This window comes from Sapajus apella, unplaced genomic scaffold (genome assembly GCF_009761245.1).
Source record: "Sapajus apella isolate SASKATOON/1434 unplaced genomic scaffold, GSC_monkey_1.0 scaffold151, whole genome shotgun sequence".
Taxonomy (NCBI): Eukaryota; Metazoa; Chordata; class Mammalia; order Primates; family Cebidae; genus Sapajus; species Sapajus apella.
The window spans coordinates 699,302-718,120 of record NW_022437091.1 but is presented as its reverse complement, the minus strand read 5'-3'; the positions used below and the strand labels follow the sequence as shown (position 1 = coordinate 718,120).

Below are 18,819 nucleotides of genomic sequence, written 5' to 3'. Positions count from 1 at the left end.
AATTAATTAAAAAGATGACTGAGTAGTTTAACGGAAACTTAGTAACTATTTCTGGGTCTGCCAGTGCTTTCAAGATTGCAAGTGTTTCATATTGCTTAAACAAATTTATCAAAGTAAATGTTTTGTTGTGGAGATCATGAATATTCACTTACAGGATAAATGGCAAAACAATGATTCTAATGTTACGTGAGTATGTATTGTGTCTCAAAAGTAGGTATTAATAATGTGCTGTCATTCAAACAATTTAAAATTATGTTTCTAAATCTAATGTGTTTCTAAATTTTGAATTTAGAAAAGTGAGTTTCATATAGTCTGGAAAAATATTTGAGGATAAAAAAGTGATTTTAATGGTGACAAATATATTGAGTTGAAATGCTTATGAAGAATTTAAAGTTATTTTATGAATTATGAAAGGAAAAAGCAGTATTCAAAATGGATATATTATTTTATATAATATGTGATTTTAAAATATGTATGTGTACCTGTATTAAAACATTAATAAATTTAAAGTAGCATTTGCTAATTTCTCTATAATCCTCAAGTTTCACATATTCAAGTTGGACAAAATTCTCAATTTTGAATCTTCTAATTGAGAAAATAGGGGCTTACTTTATTATATATTTATACAACTATAATGGTATATTTGTATACATGCCATTTATATATCTGCTGCCGTTGCTGCAGTGTTTAGCTTATGGCTATTATCTCTATTAAAATACAATACTCACCTACAACCCTCCCTGCCAATCTCAGAAAAGCTAAAGCCTCCCCCTGCATCACCGTTTTCATTACTCAAATATTAGTATGAATTGATTTCAGGTCATTTCTTTAGATTGTGTTTTGATGGAAACAGAATGAGAACATATCAGGAATGGGATGTGGAAGTTGATCCAAATCACCATATACATTTTTGATGATTTTAAATAATGAAAAGTTGTAAGTACAGGTGTGTTCATCACAGTAATTTTCATAGTAGGAAAAATTCAGAAGCTACCTAAATGCTCACCTATGAAGAGAACTGATTGAGTAAACTATAATATACCTCTAGATACAACACTAACATAGCTTATTAAAAATATTGATTAGGAAAAATATCCAATAACATTGAAAATTGATTATATAATGAATACAAATGTGTATATGGAGTATGATTACATATACAGAGTACATAATTGGTAGGCCTTATTTTCTTTCAACATAGAATTCTATAATGAATTCTAGAAGGGAAAATGCTCATGGAGTATAGCTCCCATCCAATGTAGACAAGCTACCCAGTGTAATCATCCACGAAACTCATCCACTGACAAGGACGCTTGTTTCACTGTTGAATGACTGTCAACTCTTAAAAGCTATTCCTTCTGTTGAAGTGAAATCTCTTTCCAGACATCTTTTTTTCCTCTATTGGCCTTAAATGTGCCCAATACCTTTCCCCATGGTCAGGCTAACGTTCTCTCTGGTTGTCAGCTCCAGATGGACTTCTTCCTGGATAGAGGAGAAGAAGTATCTGGGAGGCTCCAGACTCTCTGTGTATGATCCACACTGAACCTCCAAACAAAGAGAGAACAACCCTCTGTCTTTCGCTGTGGGCAGTGTTCCTCAGGCTTGGAAAATTCTGCTGTGGTTGCTGCAGTGTTTAGCTTACGGCTATTATCTTTATTAAAATACAGTGCTCACTTGCAACTCTCCCTGCCAATCTCAGAAAAGCTAAAACCTTTCTCTGTTTCATTACTCAAACATTAGTATGAATTGATTTCAGGTCATTTCTTGAGATTGCGTTTTGATGGAAACAGAATGAAAACATATGAGGAATGGGATGTGGAGGACAGTCCAAGAAAATGGCCTAGACAGATGAGGATGGGGAGCCACAGATGACCTACTTCACTGTTTACAGCGGGCAGACCGCTGGCAGCTTCCCTAGCTATTGCGAAGACTCTGCATCATTCCGACCACAGCAAAGCATTTTTGTGTGTGTGTATTCTGCAGTAGCACCCCTTGAATTCTCATATTTTCTTTCAGAGCTCAGAAAATGTCAGCGTCAGTATTAGGATGTGTAAGAAAATACACATCCTAATACTGACGCTGACATTTTCTGAGGGAGTCAGGTTAATACGGATTCACATGATAAATATTCTGCATCCACATCATTACTTTTCTTCTTGCACTGAAGTTTCTCTCCTTGTGTTTTGTCCTCTTCCTTCCTTTCTTAGCTTTACTAAGTAGGCAGTGCACATCAGGACCATTTTCTTGGGGGAAAATAGTTAAAAAGTCTGCAGATGGCCGGGCGCGGTGGCTCAAGCCTGTAATCCCAGCACTTTGGGAGGCTGAGGCGGGTGGATCACGAGGTCAAGAGATCGAGACCATCCTGGTCAACATGGTGAAACCTCGTCGCTACTAAAAATACAAAAAATTAGCTGGGCATGGTGGTGTGTGCCTGTAATCCCAGCTACTCAGGAGGCTGGGGCAGGAGAATTGCCTGAACCCAGGAGGCGGAGGTTGCGGTGAGCCGAGATCGCGCCATTGCACTCCAGCCTGGGTAACATGAGTGAAACTCCGTCTCAAAAAACAAAACAAAACAAAACAAAACAAAAAAGTCTGCAGACTTAGGGGTGGTCAAGATACAATCTCATACAAATAGTTGCAGCCCAAGAACATGCTTTCAAAGCGTGGCACAAACTAGTGATGATATCCTGATCAGCAGAATCTCCAATCCCCTTGTCCTACATGCAGAGAGGGGCCTATCTAGTGTATGACCACAATGTGGGAGTCAGAGTTGGGCAAGAACAGTGGTATAGGAAAGCATTATGTCAAAGCTATGGGTAGAGTTGCAGCTTTTCTCAGGGCACATGTAAAGTTGTTATGCCAACTTTCCAATAATTCCCTTAACTCTGTCTTAGCCTTTTTATATCTTTGTAGTAACGTCAATCTCTTAATTTCCAACATAGTGAATTAAATCCCTGGAGATGCTCTGGAGAAAGTCTCCTAGTCTCTCTCTTTGAGCAGTTGTTAAATGATTGATGGGATCACACATATGGGAATATCTAAGAAGCTGATTCTCATGCCCTGCTCTGGTGGAGGCTTCCTGGGTAGTTGGTGGTTGTGAGCCACATCTGTTGTAAATTGGCTCAAAGCCTGCAGCTTTTGTTCTTTGATTGGAAAGAAACTCAAATGTGGGGTATCAAGGGTATAGGGGACCACAGGATGTGGATATTCTGGGTCTCTGGTGCCTCCTAAGGAAGATGCATCTGTTGGAACAAGTATCTGGTAAGAAGACCAAGTCAGTAGTGGGCCTGGGCCGTTTCCCAGCACTCAGGTCCCATCTATCCCATCACTTCCCACTTCTTTCTTAGAACATGAGCTTTTCCAGGTTAATTAGCGAAGCTGTATAGTTAGGTCTGATTACTGATGTCAGTGTGATGGTGTAAATACTGCTGAACAAGGAGATCCTTCCTCCACATGTGATAGAGACCAAATGTCTTTCGATGTGGAAGCCAAAGAATCATGGCAGAATTATCCTAGCCCTTCCTGGCAAGCAATCTATCCAGAGAGAGAGAGTCATAGTAGGAAGAAAGCCTTTTCATTGTTTTTTTTTTTTTTTTTTTTTCATTCAAATAGAGGTTAGTAAATCTTGGTGCAAAATGCTCTCCCCTTTAAACAGTTAACTGGCATTGATAGCTGAGTTAATTACTATCTGTAGGGCAGAGTCTCAATTTTTTGAGAATTTAGTCTCACTAAATTCTGTGTATGCAGAAGCAACACATAGGAACTGAGGAAATATATTCAAATGGAAATAAAGCATGATTTAAGACTTGCTTCATATGTAGTCTTTGGCATCTTTGTGTTGGAAAGGGGAAGGTTTTCGTCTGGAGTCACATTCACTTATGTCAGCTTGGTCCTCCACACTAACACCAGAGTGTGTTGGCTTGGTTCTTGGTTATTTTTGAATAGATGAGGCTTGCCATAAACACATTGGAGAATGAGGAATGGTATTAGGAAGACAAACATAGCCCACAGAGTTGGAGTCGTCTAAGGTGACACTTCTCTTTTCTTCCATTGAAGGTGTATGATCTGGGCATCTTCCATTTATAGTCCACAGAACTGCTGCATTTGAGTATTTGCCCAGGAGCCTTAGAGGACCCATATGCCCTGGAGAACCTAAGATTCAGTTCTGAGCCTTTACAGGAGCAATATGTTGATAGCTCAACCTTTTCCAATAACAAATTACAGTGACAAAGTAGCTGGACCTGGATTTCCACAGAAACTCCCGAGCCTTTCTGAGCCAGGCACATTTACAGCTCATAACATCAGTGGAGTTCAGGCTCAGTCTCAAAATGCTGCTCTGGGACAAGCCTCTGTGCAAAATGCTTACAAATGGCGCATGGTGGTGCTAACTTTCAGACACACATGAGTTTGGGGTGGGACAGAAAAGCAAGCAACAGCAACAACCAAAGAAACCCCCAAAACAGAGTAAGAAGATCTGTTTTACATCATTTCCCTATTGAGATGTTAATGGTTTTAGAATAATAGTTATTGGAGGCTCAGAGTGGAGAGGCTGGGAGGAGAGCTAAGAGGTAGGAAATTTGTAGGGAATCAACACTGCGTAGATCTTAAAGAAAGTATGATTTTAAAAAATAGAGGCTCAAGGATTAAGAACAGACTGAGATATTTAAAAATAAATGCTGCAGAAAACACCAAGTGAATGATTGAGTATGGAACAATAATATCGAGAGCTCTTTTTTGAGACTGGGTCTCACTTAGTTGCCCAGGCTGGTCTTGAACCCCTGGCTCAAGGGATACTCCCACTTCAGCCTCCTGAGTAGATTGAGAGTGTTTTTTTTTAATTGATGTCCTCTTCCAAGGCAGTGCAGGTTCGAGCTCTTTGCTCATGATAGCTGCCTGGAATAACAGACAAATGAAAGAGGAAATCTCTTTATAGAGGTTTCTGAAGAAATTAAAAAACTTAACTTGTACATTGACCTTGTAATGTAAGTGAGAACATACAGAAAAGCCCTTTGGGGAGTTAGCTTTAGAAGAGAAATACTGGGAAATACAAGTAAGCCAAGGGACTTACAGAAAAAGTAGAAATTCCATGTTTAATTAATGGTCAGATTTAACATAGCTCAGAATATATAATTTTCCATCAGAATATTGGTAACATTTCAGCAAACTTGGGTCTGGGGACCCCAGGCTGAGTAAAAATGGTAGATTCTGTGTGAGTTCAATCAAAGAGACATAGGGGACAATTAGTCCAGTCTCTGCTTCTGTTGTTAAGCAGAGCTTCTAGCCCAGAAGCACACTGAGATGTCTTGTGTTTTTCACGTCTTTAGTTTTTGAATGCTGTACTGTACCCAAGGACCTTGCTTTTTTCACTCTGCAGAGGCATGATGTGGGACATCCCATATTCGAGACACAGATGGCTTATTGAAAGCCCTGCCTAAGACTTAATTAATATCAGTATTTCAAGTAGCTTGCAAGATTGAATTCTGTGGCTATACTGTAGGAATATAGACTTCCTGGTCTTTTTCTTACTGCCTCCAAATATAAACAGATAATCCTCTGTCTGGTTTCTTGGGAGCCAGCTGTATCTTACTTTCTTGTAGGAACATTCCAAAGGGTTCCTTCAGAAAACTTGGGAAAGTGTAGTCTAAAGACAAACCACAGCCTGAAGCTGCTGACTTGAGCACAGATGGGAGAATGTTAACAGCCAAGAAATATGAGGTCTTTGGCTCTTTTCCCAGAACTGCCAGGCTAAGACCTTGGCAGAGACTCAACAGGAAACTGAACTCTATTTGCATATCCTTTTATACATGGGAGATTAAAAGCTTCAACCTTGAGTGATCATAGTTTTTGAGAATCATGATGAGGCATTAAAGAAGAGGAGGAGTGTCTCAAGTGAGGTGAGCTAGAGGTGATGCAAGGTAGGTGTGAGGTTAGTCATGACTTTCAATCTCCTTTGATTAATCATGAGTTTATTTCATTTAGTTCCTTTTTTCGGTTTTAACCTTACTGGGTCACATAAAGAAATCAGCTAGGCAGGAATCTGTACTTCCTAAATCTCAGGAATCTGTCAAATTTGATCTCCTTTGTCCCATGATGGCTTGCTTTTCTTTCTTGCTGGGCAGACCTATAGCTTGTTAGTGCTAAACTTAAGATAATCTAACGTGAACTCTTTACTGTACAGATGAGAATCTAAGGTGCAAAGAGGTTAAACGACTTGTCTACAGTCACACACAAAGTGAAGAGTAAGAGTTCTGACATCCAAATGAAATTTTTTCTTTCCAGCAGACTGCTGGCTCTTTTTAGCAGGTGGAAGTTTCCTCAGATCTCAGACAGCTTCTTTCCGGTGTGTGATTTGGCGCAGATATTCTGAACTATCTTTCCTCATCAAAACATGCATTTCTGGCAAGACAGAGGCTCTCATTCCCTGCCTTTCCCCTACCAGTTTCCCTAGATCAGGTCCCTGTAATTCTTTAGTGGAAGAAGCCAGAGGACTGAAATGAGGCTATTTATCCTTGGAACTCATTTAGGAAAACTTGGTTTTCTTGGCCAAGTATTACAATGAAAACTAACTCCATGTAGACAGCATGGGCAGAATGAGGCTGGACAGCTGACTCATCACAGGCCAGTAATTAATATTATAGGTTCCTTTTTAAGGATGGGAGAAGATCTCTATTCCTAAATGGATGTATGCATTAAATGTGTCCTAAAGACTCGGGAGGCCCTGTGGGAGAGCAGCCATAACGTTAGGTATGGCTGCGCTTTCTAAAGACTGAGACCCCCCTTGTCCAGATCTTATCTCAGATATCTGAACCAAGTTTGTCACAGAAGGTTTGATGTAAAAAATTCATTCATGCAGGGCATGGGGGCTCACACCTGTAATCCCAGGACTTTGGGAGGCTGAAGCAGGAGGATCACTTGAGCTCAGGAATTTAAGTCCAGCCTGAGTAATATAGTAAGACCTTGTCTCTATGAAAAATTAAAAAATGACCCAGGCCTGGTGCTGCACACTGTAGTCCCAGCTACTCAGGAGGCTGAGGTGAGAGGATCACTTCAGCCCAGGAGGTTGAGGCTGCAATGAGCCGTGACTGTGCCTCTGCACTTTGACCTGGGTGACAGAGCGAGACCCTGTTACTATTGGTGAGGCTGACACTGAGCTGTGTCACTGCATCTGTGCAAATGAAGGGTAATGAGGACACCGTCTCTTGTTGGGGAGCTAGACCCTCCCAGTGATGATCTTGCTTTTGGGACCTTCACTGTCATTAGTGCAGGGAAAGGATTTAGAGAGGGTGCGTGGGAAGAGCTTCCTGATGAGGCATTATTTAATGAAAAATGTGTTGAGAGGCACTTGAGATTTCGTGGTTTGAAAAAACGCTAACGGTCGTTGGTCATGTTCTCACCCATTCTAGGTTTTCTGTCTTTCCTTTCCTGTCTCCTTCCATCTGGAGTCAAGGGTGAAACCACTGCACTGCAGACCATTGAGTGCTGAGAGGAACGGAGTTAGCATTGCCGAGCACCTCTGCTATTGTAGTCACTCTGGTACTTACCAGCAATTATTTAATTTAATCCTTATAATAACTCTATGACATTATTATCCTTATTTTATGGATGAGGGAATAGAGGTTTAGAAAAATTAAAGCAACATTTTTCAAGGTCCCAGAACTAGTAAGTGAGGGGTTGTGATTCAATTTTTTTCTGATTCCAGAGCCTATGCTCTTTTCACTACTAAAAGAATTCACTTATAAAAATGTATATGTAGTTTGTAGTCCAAATTTGTAAACGTGTTCATTTTAAGGTAAGTGAAAGGACCTTGCCAAAGTTAGGGGCAATTTCTAGTTTACTGTTTTGAAATTTGACACACATTAATATTTTTGTGAATGATTAAGCCTATTTATTTTTGTATATCACTTTACCTACCTGCACTACATTGCCACCTACTTAAGAGAGGAAAACTGCCTATTTAAATTGTGCCATGAGACCTCTCGTTAAAACAATGAGAAAGTTTTCACAGATCTGCCAGTGTGGAGGAGATGGCAGGAGGTAGTTGTCTGGAACTTGGAGAACACTTCACTGCCATTTTTCTTTCACTTTGGCATGATCACATGATTTCCCCTTTCTGTCTTTTCTCAGCCCTTGCTTCTAGGACATTGGAGGAAAGAGAGGAAAATATAGTATATCACTTTACCTGTCTGCACTATATTGCGTGATGTGGAAAAGTCACTGAATTTCTTCATTCATCAGTTTCTACATCTTCAACCAAAGGGGTTGAGCCTGATGGTAATTGGTTTCTCATTGTTGTGACACTCTGAGACACATATATGGGGATGGATATCCTCCATAGAGAAAGCATGATGATGGTTTTGATGCTGAGAAATTGACTTTCTATGAACTGAAAGATTTTACATTTATTCTTACTATAGAGTTGGGCTATTGCTATTGTGTCAGTTCTCTAATTTCAACTTATAGAGACAGCTACACTGGGCTTTGTGGTTTCTTGTGTCCTTATTTATGAACTTGGTGCATAAAACCCTTCTTCATCTGTTTAGAAGACTGAGGCAGCTAATCCTTTATCGACCACTCATGATTCTAACACACGTGTTATGCAAACACAGTGAGGTCTTTATGCATGAGGAGGCCTTGGCTGTGACAGAGCTATGACAACTCACACTCAGGCTGTGTCCTTTGTACTGTCCCTGGGGCTGCTGACTTTCCTTCTCACTGCCTCAGAGTAAAACTTCTCGCTTCTGTCAGATGGCAGGTAAAGGAGGAAACTGGCTCTAGGGCCTACCCTGGGCCCTGTTGTCCCAGTACACCCAGAAGCCAAGGAGGATGAATCCCTAAAGCTCAGCTAGGGATGGTAAAGGCTCTTCAGCCTTCTCCATAGTGGCTCTGTAGCCCTCAGGTTTCTCTATGACTGACTTTTTGGAGAAGCCAGAAAAGGAAAACCAAGAATCTCACTGAGGTGAACACATGCTTTATTTCAGCTTCACAATGGAGTGAGACAGTTTTTGGGAGGCACATCAACCTGCAGGTATAGATGAGGCTGCAGATTCTTTTCCGGGGCTGCTAGAGTAGAGTCATCTGGGGAGTGAAAGAAATGCATCACCCACTGTGTATATTTACCTGGATGGTTGGGGAAGAAACACTCATCAATCCACAGGATGTGGTCACGTGAGGAGGGAGAGAATCAAGGCAAAGGGCTTGAAATGCCATGCCTCATTTCATTTTTCATATGTCAGTAATTGGTGCCGTCATCTTCCTGTTCGTGGTGTAAGGCTTGGTCTTTTCAGGACTGCTTCCTTGCTAAACCCTCCCGTCCACTCCCCAACACACTTTGTACTAATTAATGACATTTCATCGCTTGGTTTTGAAAAATGAAAGTGTGAACTACTTGTGAAAGAGCTCTTAGCAAGATAAGGAAGAAAAAAATGATTCCTTATCCCCCCAACCTATAGAAAAGCTGGTATATATGTCTTAAGAATATGCATGAAAATGTTATTTCTAACAGGGATAGTGCAGCAAGCATCCACACTCCAAATATTGGTCTCCCTGCCTGCACGCAGGTCTTTGCTGAAATGTCACCTTCTCATTGTATCCGTTCTTGACAACCTGATTTAAAATTGTAATTTCTCCAAGCCTGCCGACAACCCTCTCTCTCTCCTCGCCTGTTTTACTCCTCTCCATGGCAATTATCTCCATCTGACATATATTTTACTTATTTTATTTTATGTTTATTTCTACTAAAATATAAGCTCCTGAGATTCTGAGAGCTGTGCTTCCATTGTGTCTAGAAAAGCGTCTGGCGCATACGAGGTACTTAATAAATTGTTACCGAATGAATGCTGCTATATTCTATGAAAGCACTTTAATTTCCAAAAGCCTGTACTTTGGGGTTTTTTTTCTTAATAATTTGTTGCCCTAGTAATATATTTAGACTGACATTTCTTTTTCTGAAAGTTATAAATACTTATGCAATTTTGTCCTTAAGCCCGAAGGATAATTAAAACTTTCCCTATTCTCCCATATGTATGTAGGTAAAAAGAAAACTGATGACTGTTAGATTTCTTATTTAAACACAGAGTTTGAGAACCTGGCTTTATTTAAATGAATACAAGCAATTGCATGTTGGCTTCCTTTGCCCCATCACTGGGGCTTTTTCCTATGAAGTCAAGCACGCTGGGTGGCATGCTGTTCCACTGGCTGGCTGCTGTCTTGGAGCCTGGGAGCATCCAGGACATGCCTTCGGAGAACCCCTGCAGTGTTTCTTGCACTTGACTATACACTGTTAACCACTCATAAACATACGTGTTTGTGTACGTGTAAATTGCTAAAAAGCCCAAAAAGACCCTGTGGATTCTGCATTTTTGAAGAACACCGAAATCTTTTGGCGGTGGTGGTGACAAAGAGAGGGAGTTAGGAATCGCTCCCTTGCTTAGGAAAATGTGTTATCGTGGATTTTCATGGTGAAATAGCATGCCCCAGCAAGCCTGTTTGGAGAGAAGGTTTGCAAAATTCCTTTGTGGAATAAAATAGAAATGTTTGGCTTTTCCTTTGACAGCCTTAGACTCAGGGCCTGGGGCCTTGGGACTCAAAAGAGAAAAGGTGGAGAAAGGAGAAAATCTGCTATTCTCTTCATTTTGCCCCTACTAACATCCAATGTACTTAGGAGCCTCGATGTCTGCTCTCCCAGAGTAAGTTATGTGGTGTTCCAGAGTGCTCTCTAATCAACTCTTCGGAAAATCTTGTTATAGTCAATAGCATTTTTGTTTAGTGGGTAGACGAGGCTTGGAGAAAGCCTCTCAGAGGGCAGAGTCCGCTCCAGCCTTGTGCACCACTGTGTCCCTGGCATCCAGCTCAATGCAGGGTAGGTAGCACTCACTCATACTTACTTCATTCACTCATTCATTTAATACATTTATTGAGTGTCTGGTATGGTCCAAAGTTATTCTAAGTGCTGGAGTGAAAGCAATGAACAAAACAGACAAAAACTCATCCCTGCCACCAAGGACCTTGTATTCCAGTGGAGAGCCAGACATCAAAAAATAAACAAGTAAAATATGTAGCACACCAAATAGTGATAAATTCTCTGGAGAAAACTGAAGCAGATATGAGAGAGGTACTTGCTGGAAGAATAAATAAAGTGCTCAGACAAAAAAAAAGCTGTATAATCGTATCATTTCAATTAACATTTTAGGGTAATGTGTTGAATTGAAGAGTAGGAAAGGAACCTTGATTCTGAGTTTGTTCTCCTTGTCAGTATGGAAAATTTATTACTGAGCATGTATTGTCTCAGATACTGCAGTGGACGAAGACCCTAACTAAAGCAGAGAAATTTGGTTAGAAATTAATTTCTACTCTTTACACAGTGGCTCCTGCACCTCAATCCACTGCAGTGTTTTCTGGTACCTGTGTGCTCACTTTTGAATGCAGAGACTTGTGGCTATCAGATCTCAAGCCCCATTGCTGCCTCTGTATGAGTGATAAGTCAGTGAAAATGGAAGAGACAAACTTGCACACTTTGCCTGACAGTAAAGATATATATGGGTGGTAAAGTCACCAACTCTATGGACCTGACAGAAACCCAGAGAATTTTTCTAGCTCTCATTATGCCAGTCCTGGACCCCTAGAGTTGCTACTCCAGTCAGGCCCCTGAGAAGGAGAGGAAAAGGTAGTGAATCCATGAACACCCACAGAGAATCTAAGGGAGTCCAACAAGAGACTACCTTTGATAAGCATCAGAAGGAGAGCATACGTGGGCCGGTCTCTCATGTTTCTCATGGTGTAGCCTGGAAGAAAAGCTGCCGACCTAGTAGGGGTGGTGGTCAGGAGTGCGAGTGGCAGTGGGCTGGGGAGCAGCTGCCTTTGTTCAGCCAGGGGAGCGAGCCGTCTTGAGAGAAAAGCCTGGAAGCTGAAACTGCACTTGGTGTTTTAAAGCAGGGGAGAGGAGACAAGGGGAAGGAGTTGAAGACCTCACCTCTTATCCTTTCTTCTGGAAACTAGCCAAGGAGTCAAAAGCAACTTTTGCACGAGCAAAGATGATTGGACTTCCCATACCTGTTCCCAGCTATCCTTTACTTGAGATGTTGCTGTAGGTAAGATATTTCTTTATTACATTCCGCAGTCCCAGCCCAGTACCCCAGCCAGGACAATTAAACTTCCAGTCAGACCCAGATCCTGGCTCTCCTTCTATAAGCAAGCTGTCTAGCCTCTCTGAGTCTCAGTATCGTCACTTGTAAAACCGAAAGGATAATAATGACCTCACTGAGTTGCCATAGGATAAATGAGTCCATACATGTAAAGTGGCTGTATTTTGTTGGTGCTCAGAAATTTAGTTCACTTTCTTCTCAATTATTCTTCCTTGCACTTTGCTTTTTCTTATAATAGGTAACATTTATTAAATAGCTACTATAGGCAATGCAATTTATTTAGTTTCTTTAATTATATATTTTACAACACAGTGAAGATAGAACTCTTAATTTCACAGTTCCTAATTTCACAGATGAAGAGATGCAGATGATTTTAGAAGACAGTATGAAGCTTATGTCAGGATCACAAATCTCAGAAAACATTTGAGAGGTCATTTGGGACCACTGCTCTGTTGTCCCAGTTTTTTGACAAATGGTCACGGAGCATCAGTTTGAACAGGTTTGGTGGTGAAGGCACAGCCCCTGTTGTCTCTTCCTTCTGACACATCCTGGAGGTGGTCTTCTCTATGGGTCCATTTCCCAAATTACATGCTGTGTCCTCTGGTGTAACACCCAGAGTCTCAAATCTGTCACCCTCCCTTACTAACTGTGCTACTTTGGGCAAGTATTTTAGGTATTCTGTGCTTTGGGGTTCTATTTTGTAAAACGAGGACAAGAATAGAAAATGAATACTAGGGTTGTTGTGAAGATTAATCATATAACACACGTTGAGTGCTTAGAATGCTGCCTGGCATATAATAAACACTCAACAGATATTAGTTATTATTATAGCAGACATACAGTTTTCTGGATTTGTCCAGATATTTTTTCCCCTCCTTCTCCTTAGAGACATTCTTCCCAGTCTCTGTTAGAGGGAGTCACTGGGGGTCTTGCTAGGAATCCGTATTGCAGGCCTTATAAACCATGGCTCCACAACTTTGACATCTGCATAACCAGCTTTCCAGATGTCATTCTTTTTCCAAAATTATGATTTCAAACTGGGAGAAGAATTGTATCCTCTTCATGTTGGAGATGCACTCCACCTTCCTGCTTATTATTTGTTCAAAGAAGGAGAATTAAATCTGAGTGGCAGGCAGTGGGCTTGATGAGTCATGATAGACCCTCTGTTTAAATATGTCCCGGGAAGGCTGGGTCCAAACCCCTTTCTAGATCATGGGGCTCAGAGTACTGTATCTGGATGGGAATTTGGGGACCTGACTTTGACCAAGGGCAGAGCCAATATCCAGGGTCTTGCAGATCATTCAACCAAAGAAGCTTCCCAGTGGGGTGGGGCAGAGGCAGAGCACAGGTTCTAGGCCTATGTTGGGACCAGCCATCAGGTCAGAGCGGGTGGGTTTGGGATGAAGAGTGGAAAAGAGAGATTTTTCTGAAGGTTTGGAATATAGCTGTTTGGGGAGATAAATGATAAGAGCTCATGGGGGCAGTCATAACTAAAATGCATGGAACAATGACACATTGTGACATATATATATATAAAATGTGTATGTATAAAATGTGTATTATATATACATGAAAGGTCAGGCAGAATCATGAGAGGAGAGAGGATTGGGAAGACCCTTGGTAAAACAATGAAAAGCCCTGACTGAAACCAAGTAAGCTGTGGCAAGCCCTGTTAGCCTCTTTGTACTTCTGTGGAAGACGGGATATTTGACTAGAGGGGTTCGTTGAAGAACATTTTCTTTAGATATTGCCTGAAGTAGTCCAATGAAGCCTAAAAAATCAAATTTGGGTTTAAAAATATTTTTACAACTGTATTGAGGTATACTTGATGTGAAATAAACTGTGCACATTTAGAGTGCACATTAGCCTAATCTAATGAATTTGATATGCCTGTACATCTGTGAAACCATCACCATAACCAAGTCACTGAAAATATCTATCACTACAAGTTCTTATAAGGCTATTTAATGAGGTGAGTGGTAGATGTTCTAGATGAGGACAGAAGGAAGGCTGATTTCTGCCACAGGTTCAGCCTTGGAGTAGAGAGCCCTGTCAATCATCTAAATCTGGAAAATCACATTGTTCAAGAGAAAAGTGCAGTATTAAATTGAGCTGTCCATAGAAGGATAAGGAAATGCTAGTTGAAGCAATTTTTCAGCGTTTTGTTTCTAGCACATGTGGATGTAAACAGCTAGAGAAGAAAGGGAGGGCAAAATACCTTATCCCACTTGGGCCCAGGGGTACGAGGCTGCAGTGAGCTATGATCATGCCATTGTACTCTAACCTGAGTGACCGAACAAGAGCCCTGTCTCACAAACAAGACAAAACAAAAACAAGACAAAATATCCAGTCAGTAATCATCAAAACAATACAGCATGCTAGATATGGAGGCTTTCCTTCCACATTGGGGAAGATGACAGGTAGTGTACATATTTGATCTGAAGGAGGGAGATGAGCCTTCCTGCATTGCCAGTCCTTTTCCTATAGAATGCATAGATTCAGAGGCATGTGGCTGGGGAGAAACTGGATGTCACCCATAGTTGTACATTGTACGGTGCCTCCTTAATCTATGCTATACTCTAAGCACTTTGGCTCTGTGGGCAAACCTTTTATGAGGCTACAAGAAAATTGTTACCGTAGATGCTACAATTCATTTTTTTTTGGCTCTATCTCTCCTCTCTTCTGTTCCACTGGCAGCTGCCTATCTGAGCACCATGGGAGAGCATGGGCAAGCGGAGTGCCTGAGCCTGAAAGAAAGGTAGGAATAATAGCTTTCTCTGGTCCACATTTCCTAAATTATTTATTCAATAGAAAATCATGATCTTGTTGGAACTGCTGCTATCCATGGATGGCAATGGTTTTTGAGGTGCTGAGAAGTAGAGCTGCAGCAGGGTGGTAGTCACTGGCACAGTAGTAAGACCCTTCATCTCTCTCTGATGCTGCAAGAATCTCAAGTACAGCCTGGTCCTTTTCAGGATCAATTTCACCTTGGAAACCATCCTTGAAACCGGGGCCATAGATGTTCTTTTCTCGGTATATGAAAGTCATTGTGTTACCTTGGGTCTTCCTGTACCAGCTGATGTAATAGTTAGTGATCGCTTCCCCTTTCATGGAGCACCTGAGGGTAGCAGGGTCCCCCAGTGACACAGTCACTGTTTGGTGTTCAGGCACCAACTCAATGGCTGACATGGCTCCTGAAAGAAAAGACACAAGAGGAGAGCTCAGTGAGGGCTGGGGGCTGAGGTCATTGAGTAAGGGGCGCAGTCCATGAGTACCAGATCCTGGGAGCCTTCATGCTTCTTTGCTGCTTAGTCTTGTCTGGCTAAAGTTCCGGGGTCTGCCTTACCTGCCCAGAAGAGGGAGAGATGGATGAGGGAGCAGAACCTCTCCATGGCTCACTTAGGGGCAGCTCTGCCTCCCAACTATCCTCTGGCTGGCCCCTCCTCTGAGCTGACACACTTGTGACACACTTGTGACTGAGGAAGTCAGTCCCTAATCAGCAGCTGTTTCATTCTCCAGAGAAGTGTAGCTGATCACAGGAGGCTCGCAGGGCCTGCTGCCTGTTAGTGGGATGACGGTACCACCTTCAAGACCGATAGTGTGATTCAGGTAAGTTAGGCCAACGGAGAGGAGGTTAAGGCAGGTTATTTAATTGATAACAAGGTTTCTGCTTCCTGTCTTAGATGTTAAATTTGATATTGCTGTTCCAGTTTCAAATGAGATGTTCATGTTAGACACTTTGTGGTGATGTTAACAGTTAATGCCAAGAAGTATTATTGACATTTACAGTTGTAATCAAAAGAACCATCAAATGAGGAGATCGATAGTATGTGCACCAAGACTCTGAAGATGTAATGATTGTTGTGTTCACTGCAAACTCTCTCTAGGCAAAGTTGGATCAGGGTGATTTACCCATGTGTTAAAGAGCAATCCAATGAAACATTGTCTTCCAAATGTGAACCAGAGTTTCCTGCTCCTTATTGAGCTCATCTATCTTCTTTTCTGAAGGGTTCTTAGGTTACCTATATTAAATTACACAAAGGAAAGTATTGTAAAAACTTAGAAACCACCACTACATCCCAACTTATGATAGGCTAAATTTACATGGACTTCAAAAGAGGGAAGTAGTTGGATTTTTGAGACCTACACCTTGGAGTTTAAAGGTCAATCTTTGAAATTTTGAAATCAAACAGGTAAATTAATAATGGGAATGAGAGAGTGCTGCAGAAGCTGGGAAGAGGGTCACTGGCAAGCGAAAAGGCAGCAGCAAAGGTGGCATTCCATATTGGAGGGTGGGTGTGGGACTTACATAACCATTACATTCCCAGGTTAGTTGAGGAAAGACTCACCTAAGCTTTCTTAAGTTCCCCAGTGTGACTAGGACCTGACTGCCCTGAAAAAAATCCAGATAGGAGCAGCTCAGGTTTCTTGATCCCATGGTAGTTGCTCTCCCACCCACCCTTGCCTCGCCTCACCTTGCACAACTGCCCATCCCACCTACTGCTCTTGGAGGACTGTTAGCAAGTACTCAAGGTGGTCACATTCTTCGATGTTATAAATTGTATCCTTAGCACCCCCCTCCCCCGGCAGAACATAATGGTGTCTGCTGTCTATAGCTCTTTGAAAGTTGCTAAGGTCAATCTGGACTGAAATACTTGACCTTTTACTATCAGGCTGCCTAGTTCTTGGCACATCCTATAAACCTAGTCATTCTTACTACATGCCAGACCCTGAGGATTCAATGATGAATGGCAGACACGGTCTTTTCTCTCATGGAGCTTGTGTTCTAGCATGAGAGTCAGTCATCACTTAATGATTTGCATAATTCATTCCTCCATTGCAGCTGTAAGTATTCTGCAGAAGCAGAAGGATTATGAGAGCATGTTTCAGAGGCCAGGTTTGGTTAGGAGGTCAGGGAAGGCTTCCCTGAAGAGAAAGTGGCATTGCAGTTGAGACTGAGTCTGTTTGCCCCTGCACATCCACTCTGCTTCCTGTTCTGGAGGCCTGACCTTAATTGGCAGCATCCACCTGCTTGTCCATTCCATTTGATTTGGCCAATGGAGACACCTTCAGGAGGCTGGAGGGAAGGAGGAATGAATTCATTCACTCACCTTCCTCCACTGGAAGCTACAGTTCCTCTTCCACAGCTGCAGGTTTCTGTAAAGGCTCCTCCCCTACACGCTTCAGGTCTGGCGTGGCAGCAGTTCTTTGTTGCCAGCCTTGGATGTTTCGCCACCTTCTTTTTGGCCTCCTGTAACCCTTCTGTATTAATTTCCTATAGCGGCCTTAACAAAGTATCACAAACTGGGTGGTTTAAAACAATGTAAATGTATTGTCTCATAGTTCTGCAAGCTGGAAGTCTGAAATCAAGGTATCATCTGGGCCACGCACCCTCTGAAACCTGTAGGGGAAGCCTTCCTTGCCTCTTCCTAGATTTTGATGGTTTGCTGGAAACTCTGATGGTCTTTGGCTGGGTGCGCAGCTGCATCACTCCCGTCTTCGTCTGCACTGTGGTTTTCTCTCCCTGTGTGTCTTTGTCTTCACTTGGCTGTCTTACAGAATACCAGTCATATTACATTAGGGGCTCACCATACTCCAATATGAACTCATTTAAACTAATAACATCTGCAGTGACCCTATTTCCAAATAAGGTCACATTCTAAGGTGCTGGGAGTTAAGGCTTCAGCATGTCTTTCCTTGGGAGACACAGTTCAATCCGTAACACCTGTTCACACCTTTGTAAAACTCTCTTTCATTAAACTCTCTCTAATCACCCCCTAGAGTGCCCTGTCTCCTGCTGCAACCCTGCCTAAAACAGGTATGGGCATGGGTAGGGAAATAACATTCTGTGTAGCAAATGAGGACATGCATAAAAAAGCCTTGAGGCAGAAAGAAGTACAGAGGGCTTAAAGCTGTATTAATATCAAAAGAGCCGTTAGCAGGGCTCAAATAAGCCTGTCTTTCTAGATAATTATTGTTGAATTATCTCAAATTATTCAGGAAGTCATTCTGAAAAGGCCCAAGAATGTGTATTATGTTTATGACTGTGATTTATATCTTCCACTGGTTAGAGGTAATTTTAAGAATTTATTGTTAATGGCCAAAAACAACCTTCCTCTAGGCCTGACTGAGAGAGCTGGTGTGAACAATAAATCAAAGGCAAAGGGAGGAGACAGTACAGGAGAGGGCAGGTGATGATGTGGTGGGAGCTGGGCCAGAGTGCGGCTAGCGCTTCATCGGGTCAGGAACAGTCAGCTTGGCCTGGGCCTGTGGCAGGATAAGATGGAATTTAAACAAAAACACAGCCTGTCTTGGGGTGCCCAGGTGGAAGGTAGAAACATCCGCCAGGGCTCTGCCCTAGGACCAACTGTCCTCCGGCCCTGTGCAGGCTCTTTGTGCTCAGTCACTCTTCATGTCAAGGCCAGCAATTATGCCATAGTCTCCTTGGCCCTGTCAAGGGGATATCTGTCCCTTCATGTGATTTCTAGGAAAAACTAATTTTTTTTATACTCTGTAAAATAGGAGACGATAACTCATAGGATTTCTGTGAGAAATAAATGAAATTATACTTGTAAACACTTGGCTCATTGCTTAATGATGTTAATTTTCTCCTTGTCATACAAATAGCAATACCTGAGACTAGAACAGTTAGTAGGAGAGGCAAGAGTGGTTTTGGGGT

At 41.9% G+C, this 18,819-nt stretch overlaps 1 protein-coding gene, 2 long non-coding RNA genes and 1 gene segment (V, D, J or C); 2 read left to right on the top strand and 2 right to left on the bottom strand.

The window, feature by feature from the left end:
- The window catches only part of LOC116541479 (immunoglobulin lambda-1 light chain-like), a 44,184-nt gene extending 28,452 nt beyond the window's left edge, over positions 1 to 15,732 (bottom strand). Inside the window, exons 1-2 of the mRNA XM_032265694.1 lie at positions 15,487 to 15,732; positions 14,997 to 15,334 (exon numbers count right to left, since the gene is read on the bottom strand). Of these exons, the coding sequence (XP_032121585.1) occupies positions 14,997 to 15,334; positions 15,487 to 15,532 (384 nt within the window). The 5' untranslated portion in view covers positions 15,533 to 15,732. The remainder of the gene's footprint in view (positions 1 to 14,996; positions 15,335 to 15,486) is intronic.
- The window catches only part of LOC116541450, a 544,521-nt gene that overhangs the window by 112,911 nt on the left and 412,791 nt on the right, over positions 1 to 18,819 (bottom strand).
- The window catches only part of LOC116541484, a 271,561-nt gene that overhangs the window by 76,526 nt on the left and 176,216 nt on the right, over positions 1 to 18,819 (top strand). The window lies entirely within an intron of this gene.
- Positions 7,405 to 9,834, top strand: LOC116541483. Its single transcript, XR_004264828.1, has 2 exons — positions 7,405 to 7,533; positions 8,125 to 9,834. It is a non-coding gene; the product is annotated as an uncharacterized LOC116541483 (long non-coding RNA).